Raw genomic sequence first — 10,000 nt, 5'->3', positions numbered from 1 at the left:
GTTAAAAAATTTTTTCAAGTCTCTGCCTATAGCGTTTCCCGAGATGCTGCGTGCGAATAGGTAGTTTCAGACACAGGTGAGAGCCGCATGCAAAGAACAGCCGCTGAGACAGCTCCAAGTTTCTTTTTTCTCCTCAATCACCAGGGTGCGCACGCCAAGCCCGCTGCATTTCTAAGGAGACAGTGCATTTCTCCTTTGACCAGAGGGAAAGAAATCACCATTACATGATTAGTGGCTTCAGCTAGGTGAGGAACAGAAGTGCACGGAAGGCGGCGAGGATGGGTGGGTATTAATTACCTGACGCTGCTGGCAAGATAATTGTGTCAGTGATTTGGCCATTGGTAAGTTGCAGCTTTTGATGAAAGTGGGCAAGTTCTTAGCTACTGGGAAACAGGAGGGAAGGGGCTGGTGTCAGATGAGATGCTCTCATCAGCTTTTCTCTGACAAACCAAATTCATTCCTTATGTAATTGATAACGGCCTTGGCCAATTACTTCACACATTACAATACACAGAGGCCCCCTTTACAGGTTTTGCAGGGCTGTAATTAGCTATGCTAATACCCCCTTTATTGGGCCTAATATTGCTCAACACCTTTTGCCATCCTGGAACCCACCAGAGCCCTATGGCCTGTCAGGACCGCTGATTATTGAGAAGGATAGCTTTAATCAAACATAATTGCAGTTAATTTTTCTCTCCTGCTCTCTGTTGCCAGCGTCTAATGCCACGGACTCCTTGATATTCCATTAAATTACAATTAAACAGCCTCCTTTGTTTCTGATTGTCCTGAACAACACCACAAAGTTCTGCAGCCGCTTAAAGGAGAGTGTGTTTGGTCCTAATTGCCTGCTGGCCCACAAAGGGCCAATTTACACAATACCCATGTAGAATTTAAACAGTTCATAATGTAATGGATATTACACAGGAGCCTAACGCTACAATTAAAATGATTTTCATCAGATAGAGAAGCCCTGGTTAATCAGCTTCATAAAAGTAAATATAAATGAACTAATTCATAGCTTAAACACACAGAAGGGGAGCAGACTTTGAAATCGGTTACTGAGGTGAGGACTTGCCCCTTAGCTAAGCGTGATACCCGGAGTGGGCTCCAGCTAACACGGTCAGTCCTGCTGTTCGAGCCCCGCCGAAGGTGCCCGTGTCCTGCCGCTGAGCGCTTCCGGGGGGCACTGGCGTTATTGGGGAGGATGCTGGCACAGATGCCACCGAGACCAAGCTGAACTTTCTGCTGAGCATAAGTGTCCCTGCAGAAGGGAGGGCGGCCTTGGAGTCTGCAGCTCAGGCTCAAGCTCTCAGTGGCTGGACCCAGCAGCTCTCCCATCCCTGCCTCCCAGTTAGAGGGCCCCTGGGCCCATCTTCCCAGGATGCCCCAGAGTCGGGAGAGGCGGCCCGTTGTTACCAGCTCTCCTAAGAGCGAAGGAGATCACCCACGTGGCTTCTCTGCTAACCCCCGCGGGCCCTAAAAGAGGAAACCTGACTTCCAAAGTAATGAGATCACACCTTTCTGCCTTCTGATCGCTGCTGAGAACTTTCCGGGATTCTGTGCGCCGTTTCTGAGCGGAACGTTACTGAGGAGTTTTCGACTGATGGGTAGCAGTTTGCCCTGAGCTGCTGCTTCCCCTCCTGCCTAGGAGAAACAAGTAAATAAAGCCCATATTTCAAGCTTGATTTACTCTGGTACCTGCTGTGAAAGATGATGACTCTTTAGGGAAATAAAGACAGGGTCAGGGAATTAGTGTACATAATGGTCATTTTGATGACGGGCCAACAGATGCAGCCAGGAGCACACTGTACACAATTAAGCATAATGTACTAATGGCAGGTTAGAATTTTTATCGCCTCTTTGCCATCGAGCAGCAAATCCATGGTTAGCAGTAATAGTTTATTGGTGTTAAAGCCAAAGATTTTCTGACATAGGAAAGATTTTTCCTTTCATAACAAGAGTATTAAATCCTTTGTGTACCAGACTCTAGAAGTGAGATATGTAAAGTGCCTGTCAGATATTTCGTAGAAAAAAGCCAATTAAAGGGTAATTGAGTAAAGGATGAGAACTACCGTTTGACTTCCGCGTTCCTTTCTCACCCTGCCCGTACGCCCCCACGCCAGCGAGCCCTCGCTAGCAGAGGCACGCGCTCGCTCCGCACGTGATGGGGCGCGGGGTCAGGAGCCGTGCGCTGGCTGGACCGTGCCGCCCACCTCGAGGAGGCCTGACTGAGTCCTCGAGGAACCGAAACGAGGGTGAAAACGCAGCACAAGGCTCCTCTTCTTCCGTAAGGGCCCAACCTGCGTCCGTTCCCACGCACGTTGGGCCTTATTTCGTTTGTGTAGTTGGGGCGCCCGAGTGCCCGGGAGGGATCCTGCTCCGTAGGGCCGTACACTCCAGACCTGCAGGTCTTTCTGAGTCCTCTCGCTGCTTCTTGAGAAACTTTGAAAAGAATCCTACCGTCGCCGACGCATCCAAAACGTGTTAAGCGTGTGTGCGCGTGCGCACGCGCGCCCGCCTGCTCCGGAGCTGACCCCGAGATGCTCGGGGTGGTGGGGGGGCCCAGTGCCCAACTTTGCCCACTTCTGCAGCTGACGGGAGTCAAGGCCCACGGGGGCCAGGCCGCTCACGCCCTCAGTGACCATGCACGGCGAGGGCCGTTCAGGCTCCGTGCCTGCTCCGCTCTCCGGGAGGTGAAAGGGTGAGAGCTGGCTAAAAAGACAGCAAGGAATTTAAAGAAGCCTCCTCTGGAGGGGGGAGAAATCAGACCACACGAATCTCCCCCAGTCGGCTCCATGCAGATGAGCGGCTCCGGCCGGCGCCCGCCTGGAGATTAGCTGGGTGGTAATGTGAGGCGTAATTGCGCCATGTGGCTGCCCCCAAAGTGAGAACCTAATTGCCTGACAGGACGATAACTTTGTGACGCCCTCACCTTGTTAGGCCCTTATGCGGTTGGGCGCAGGGTGGCCGCAGGTGCGCTTAATTTACCTCGCTGCAGAGTGCGTGGAGCTTAATTGCACCGTGGTTGTTAGGAGAAATCGGTGGGTGGATGGCCGGGCAGCTTACTGTACGCTGATGGCAGATGGTGTTCAGAGGCGCGGCGAGCTAAGTGTATAGGTGAGGCGAGTTAATAAAAGATGTAAATTCTGGCCTAAAATAGTGAGGCCGCGTGGGGATGTAAGGAAATTTAATTAAGTGGCCACTATTCTTTTTCCCATCAGTCGGATTTTCCTCTGCCCTGGTGGAAAGTCGCCCGTGGTATGTTGGGAATGCAGCTGGAGACGTGAGTCTCAGTCTCCCAAATCTTTTTATTTTCTGATACGATAATCAGCCACGGGGAACCTTGACTGTCGGGTTGAGGTCAAGGAAATCGTGTGAAACTTCATACAAAAACTAGTCATCAACCAGTAGGACGGAGGATATTTGGAAAGAAGGTAGAGGAGACATTTGTTGGTAGCCTTGTGGACAGGGTGTCAGCCCAGAGGCCCCAGCCTTTTGGGGCTCAGGACGCGGGCGGCCTTCTCCAGACGAGCCGAGCTGGTGCGGGGCCGAGACCCCCTGTTGTCCCGTGGCTGGCGGTGCAGCCAGGCCTCCCGGGGTCCATGCGCTCCTGTTGTGAGCCAGAGCTTCCATGTTTGTCACAGAGCACGCGGGAATGGGGAGGACAGGGTGATGATGCTTCTGTCACAGCATCTCAACACTCTGTCAGGACCCCTGAAACGTCATGCTTCAGAACAAGGCCAGGCCTTGGCGGGAAGCAGAAACAGCTCTGCGACTAGCCTCCCCTCCAGCCAGGGCAGCGCCTGGTCCCCTCCCCCTAAGCAACGGTTTCCTTGCCTCATGGGGGGGGGGGTGAGGGGGGGCCTTGATCGGTCCCTTAAAACCACACGTAGGCCTTTCACAGAACTCGTTGCTGCCCTTAAAACAGCACCCCAGATCTTCTCTTAAGAGTCATACCTATTGTAACTTGAAAAGCCCATCTTTAAAAGTGTGTTTACCTAGGCAGTGATGGCCCCTGGGCTTGGGTTGCCAGGTAGAATTCAGCACGTCCAGTTAAATTTGAATTTTGGAGAAACAATTTTTTTTTTTTTTTTTTTTTTTTTTAGGATAGGTACGCTTTGGGACAGGCCTAGCCTAAAAAATTATTCCGTTGTTTATCTGAAATTCAAATTTAACTCGGCATATCCTGTGTTTTTATTTGCTGAAGCCGGCAGCCCTCTCTGGGGTGGACAGGTCCCCAGTGATTAATGGTCGTGCAAAGATCCAGGTGAGAAATGGCCAATTTAAGGATAGGTACGCTTTGGGACAGGCCTAGCCTAAAAAATTATTCCGTTGTTTATCTGAAATTCAAATTTAACTCGGCATATCCTGTGTTTTTATTTGCTGAAGCCGGCAGCCCTCTCTGGGGTGGACAGGTCCCCAGTGATTAATGGTCGTGCAAAGATCCAGGTGAGAAATGGCCAATTTAAGTCACGGTTGTTATTATAAAGCTTGGAAACCGCCGGTGTCAAGACAAATGTAAGTCACTGCTTCCTTGTGTGGAGATCTTCCACAGTGGCCAGTGGACCCAGAGGTGCCTGCCTGGCCTCTCCCGAGTTCTCTCTCTCCCTATCGCTCCCTACAGGGCAGCCAGCAGGTGGTATGGGGTCGGCTCCCCATGCAAGAGTGTCTTTCAAAAAAGTCTGTGTCTTTTGTCTGATAACCCTAACAAATATCCATTTTTTGTATTTTTATAGATTCTTTCTAAAGTTTTTCCTCAAGTGCAATCAGAACTGTTTGAAGAATGCAGGCAACCCTCGGGACATGCGAAGATTCCAGGTACACGATTCTGGACCGTGGTCCAGACTTAACGCTGTGAAAGTTGAACCCCCTGACGTTGCAGTTGTTCGGAAACCGATCTTTAGTTCTCAGGGGCTTGGGTGCAGACGAGCCAGGATGGGCTCATGCGGAAGAATATTTAAATCGAATGCTTTAAAAATGACCTGGCACCTCAGTCCGCCAGAGTCATGGAGCCCAGTCGTGGCCCGTGACAAAGCGAAGCTGGCTTTGGAAACGTGACCTGAGCTTGTGCTCTGATGGCAGGGCGTGCCTCTGCCTCCTGGGGCTGCCCACTGCCCTGGGCCTCCGTGCCGGGCTGCGGGGTACCCCGAAATCAGAGTGATCAGAGCTGTAGGTTAGGGTGGAGTCTGTCTTCCATTCAGTCATGGGGAGTCCTGTGGGTGTGTTTCAAAATGACTGTTCTAGGATGTTTGCAAGTAAGGTCCTCATAAGGTTAGCACTCATTTAGTCTGTTTCCTCAGTTGGACCTCGCTGTTCATGCTTGTTCAGTTGGTTAGACTTTGGAGCCCGTGCTGAAGATCCTCCTTAGGGATGGGTTGGTCTGTGGGAGGGGAGGACCACTAGGTAATGTACGGGGTGTACTCAGGACCGAGGGGGCTGCCCCTGTTCCATGCAGGCCTCTACCAATTCCAGAATGTTTCCCCAGCTCAGCCTCCCTCCCCTGAGGCTGGGCTGTTCTCGCCTCCTTAATTCCACACCTCGGAGCGAGACCGTGTTCCTGAACCCAGGCTAACTTGCCCTCTGGTTAGTTATCCTCAGATCAGAGGATTTCCTCTTGAGGAGAGGGGTGTGGAGAGCCACTTGGGCTCAGGGATAAATTCTGATCCAGTCACGGTTTTCTTGCCTTTGTTTGTGAATGACTAGGAGGTGACTTCAGGGTGAAGGGTGTTCAGCACGCACGATGGACTGTCTTGCTGATTTCAATTGTAAAAATATCTGGGCTGGGACCCAAAACCGCTCCTGGCCCCTACCCACCAGAGAAGAATTTGGGAGCTCACTGCTAGGTTGGATGTTACCAAATACTTCTTCTTCGGGGTTTAGACTAGTTTACCATCAAATCACTCAAGGCTTTTTTTCTTAGAAATGTAAGTTACGCTTCAGTCTTCAGGCGAAATGTGACATCTGTCTTGACATCCAACCAGCCAGTCGGAGCGGTGGAGCCGGTGGCCCCGCTGACAGTCATGCCCTGACCCTGGGGGCGGTGTCTCTCGCAGACAGCGGGGCGGGATTCCGCTTCTCTTGCGCGAGGCTTCACGTTGATCCATCGAGCAGAGTGGAGGCCACACATTGGCTCGCCAGTGACCGAAGGCTGCGTCAGTCGCAAGTGGAGCCCGCAGTTACTAGAAGGACTTCCTCCTTCTCTTTAGCTAATCTCTCTGCCTCTCAGGAGGTTTAACTGGACTTAACACTAGGTCAGGGCTTACACAACGTTTCCAGTGGGCACCACAATCTCAGCACCTTTCTGTAGGTGCACCGCAGGGCCGGCCCGGCTGAGAAACAAACACAGCTTGTCTGCTTTCTCTGCTCAACTATGCTTTTCCCTTGGTGACTGACCTATATAGAGATGACAGAGCAAAGACAGTGTCCCTTTTTATTTTTATTTTTACCCTTTCTTGTTTCTTTAACTCAATCACGGTCTAGGGATGTAAAGAGGATCAAGTCTGCGGCTCGGTGTTAGTCCTGTGTCTTTGCACCCCATTCGGGGGAAGTGTCAGTAGAGGTCCCCCTGCGTCCAGGGCGGGGCCTGGTGGACAGGCTGCCAGGAGGGTGCCTTTGTGACCCCGGCAGCCCTGCGTCCCCTGCGTAGAGGCTGCCAGGCGAGTAGTGGCCCCAGAGTGGGGTCAGAGCCACCCCTGCTAGGGCAGCGGAGATAGTTGAGAGAGATGATGCTGAGACGTCTGAGCCTGGACCCGGGGATGCTGGTGGTGGCGCTGACATTATTTCGAGGCACAGAGGGGCCTGACGTTGTGGAGACTTTAACGATCTTGGCAGTGCCCACCGCCAGAGAGAGTCATCTGCGAAGGTGTTCCCTTCCTTTGCGGGGGTGTGGGTGCAGTGGGTACTGGTCCTGCTTCACAGTCTTCTTGTGGGGCCTGAGATTTTTATTAAAAATCAATTACTCATGGATGTATTTACATATAAGTGTGCTGCTTTGCTTTGTAAAAAATCGTATTTAATTACAATCACTTTTATGTATCATTTTTTAACTAGTAGACTTTTTTTTTTTTTTTTTTTTTTTGCGGTACGCGGGCCTCTCACCGCTGTGGCCTCTCCCGTCGCGGAGCACAGGCTCCGGACGCGCAGGCCCAGCGGCCACGGCTCACGGGCCCAGCCGCTCCGCGGCACGGGGGATCCTCCCGGACCGGGGCGCGAACCCGTGTCCCCTGTGTCGGCAGGCGGACTCTCAACCACTGTTCCACCAGAGAAGCCCAAGACTTTCTTTTTTAGAGCAGTTTTATTTAGGTTTACAGAAAAATTTCACAGACAGTGAAGAATTCCCATGAGCCCCTGGCCTCCCCTCCCCCCGACTCTCCTCTGTTATTAGCATCTTGCATCGGTCTGGCTCGGCATTAACGGAGGTCCACTGTAGCTGTGGCTTTGAACTCACCATACGTGGCATGTCTTGACGTGTGCTCACCCTCCTGCCCAGCTGTTCTCCGTGGGGTCGTGGTTCTCTAGGTGGTGCCAGCCCTCTCCACTGCCCCAACATGGCAAAGAGCCGGGCTCTCTCCACCCCCAATCCAGGCTCCGGCCCCCAGGTCCTGCCGTAACACCCAGACTGAACCTGTGCTCACATTTGTGCTACCCCAGCTATTCTGGAAATAATGCAGTATACAGACCCACCTCTGTTCAAGGAAACTCTCAAGGCCGGTGTAGTTTCCTGGGTCCATTAGGTAGGGGGTGCCATTTCTGGGGTGCTTGTTCCAAGCTCCCCTGGGAGGACGTCTGGGGTCCTCGAGGCCGTCCCTGCCAGCGTGACTTCCTTTTCTACTTCTGCGAAGCACTGAGCATGGGGGGGAGCCCGGCCCCCATCTCTTCCCCGGCCACCCCCCCCCCCCCGCCCCCGAACCTGGACCTCAGGGCCGCGCCTTTCCCTCCAGCAGGATCACACTCCCTTGGTAGAGCAGGTGCTCTAGCCATCCTCGCCATCCTTCACCATGAACTTGAGAAAGGGTACTTTCCCTGCACTGAAACCATTTTATTCCTATTCAACTCGGGTCTTTTCAGATGCAAAAACGTTCATTACCAGACGTTGGATGTAATTGTGACATTGACCCGGGGATCATTTGATGATAGGATGTGGGTAGCAGAAGCAGCTTCTGATCCATGAAGCCTTTTTTTGGGAGGGGGGCAACTCTGAATCCCCACAACTCTTCCAGGAAGGACAGTCTCCAGTGAACTCATTTTAATTAGATAAACTATCTAATCAATATGTGAACAGATCAATCAAAACAGCAGCTTTAAAATGAGTGGCTGGAGGGGTGTCTCTGAAGCTAATGGTGAGAGGAATATTTCTGTGGATTGAATTCACTTGTTAGCATAACAGGAGATTAAACTGTAATTAGTGCAGCAGCGGGTCTGGAAGAGAAGCAGTCGTGAGTCACAGCAAAACTGCCCCCACACTGCATCAGCCAGAAACGCTGTGCGTGCACGTGGCCTCGAGGGGGATCCGGGAGCGAGAGCGGGTCGCTGGCTCGAGACCTCGGGGGCTGGCTTGCCGGGGCGCCCACGGAGGGGCCTGACGCCTGGCAGGGCCCCGCCTCCACCCCCGACTCCGGTTTCACCCGCGCTTGTCTCTGCAGGTTGTCGTGTCGACCACGGTCAACGTGGACGGCCACGTGCTGGCCGTGTCTGACAACATGTTTGTCCACAACAACTCCAAACACGGGCGGCGGGCGCGCCGCCTGGACCCGTCAGAAGGTACGGCCCCTCCTTATCTGGAAAATGGTAGGCACATGCGACATGCCTTTTCGTTAATTTGCCGTGTGCTTCTTTTTCTTTGTGCCACATCCTTTCCATTGACTCATGCCCGGTTGCTCCCACCAGGCCCCCTCGCTGGTCAGACCCCCGTCCCTGGGGCAGAGCCCCCCGCCCCGGCGTCCCCCTCCCCTCCCTCACTGGTGGTCTCAGCTTTCCCACCCACCTCACCTGCCATGGCCCTCACTTTATCGGTTTGTCTGTGTTTAAGCTTTCTTTTGCTGAGCGCTTTTCCTGCAGTTTTAATGTATTTGGTTTTATTTTGGCTTGTCTAGCCCCCCATCCGGCTCATCCCCAGATGCTTTGGGCACCTTCTGGTGGCGCTCACATCCTGGTCCCGTGAGCCTGAGCTCATGGGCTTCAAGGACCTCCTGGCCCTCCATGGAGAGCGGATCTCTGTGTGTGTGCGTGTGTGCACACGCGTGGGTATTCACGCGTGGGGGATGGGTGGAGGGGGTGAGGAAAAACACGGCATAAAATGTTGCCAACCAGATGCTTTCGAGCGATGGACTGCTTGTTGTTGAAAGAGAAGAATTCCGGTGAGGGTGACGGGCAGGCAGGCGTGTAAGGCAGACTTCAGCAACACGCAGACCCTGGGCCTTCCCGAGTCGCCCCGTCACCAGCTCCGTGCGGACGCGCGGGTCCCGCCACGTGTCCCCTCCCCTCCAGCATGAGGTCCTTTCCTCTCTAAGGCATTTCACGGAAACCGTGAGATTCTGACCAAGACGAGTTGTTGGGGAAGTGATGTGAGGTTGTTTTGTTTTTCTGTTTTGAAGTGAGTTGCAAACAAAGCAGCATGATTAAATTCTTTAGAGCAAAAGAACCCATAAAACTAAGCAGTTGGAGGACACATTCTCTAGACTGAGGTCTGGGACTTCGGAGCCGCCCGTGGGGCGGACGGACACGTGCACAGGAGCATGAATGACGCCCGTGCAGGTCACCAGAATGAAATACGATTCAGACATAACAACTGGAAGGCGATTTGCGAATCTGCTGCGGTCCAGAAAAATAAACTAATTTGCTTTTCTACATTAATGACTAAGGTGTAAGAGAACAAAAATATAATAATTAAAGGTCGCCCTGGGTGCCAGGGTCATTAGAACCTGTGACGTACTGTTTATCTCCTTCCTATGCACTGAAGGTAGGTGCGTGTTTTGCTTAGTAACCATCACTAATGAGGTTC

At 52.6% G+C, this 10,000-nt stretch overlaps 1 protein-coding gene across 14 annotated transcripts in view; it reads left to right on the top strand.

Annotated features, from left to right (window-relative positions):
- EBF3 (EBF transcription factor 3) overlaps positions 1 to 10,000 on the top strand; it is a 117,485-nt gene that overhangs the window by 73,408 nt on the left and 34,077 nt on the right. For 9 of the 14 annotated variants that reach the window (XM_028481670.2, XM_028481669.2, XM_028481668.2 and 6 more), the window contains exons 7-8: positions 4,737 to 4,818; positions 8,643 to 8,787. In XM_028481670.2, the coding sequence (XP_028337471.1) occupies positions 4,737 to 4,818; positions 8,643 to 8,787 (227 nt within the window). The remainder of the gene's footprint in view (positions 1 to 4,736; positions 4,819 to 8,642; positions 8,788 to 10,000) is intronic. The other 5 variants (XM_055081270.1, XM_024121426.3, XM_055081268.1 and 2 more) reach the window with 1 other exon arrangement.

This window comes from Physeter macrocephalus, chromosome 20 (genome assembly GCF_002837175.3).
Source record: "Physeter macrocephalus isolate SW-GA chromosome 20, ASM283717v5, whole genome shotgun sequence".
NCBI lineage: Eukaryota > Metazoa > Chordata > Mammalia > Artiodactyla > Physeteridae > Physeter > Physeter macrocephalus.
This window is presented reverse-complemented; position numbering and strand designations above follow the sequence as displayed.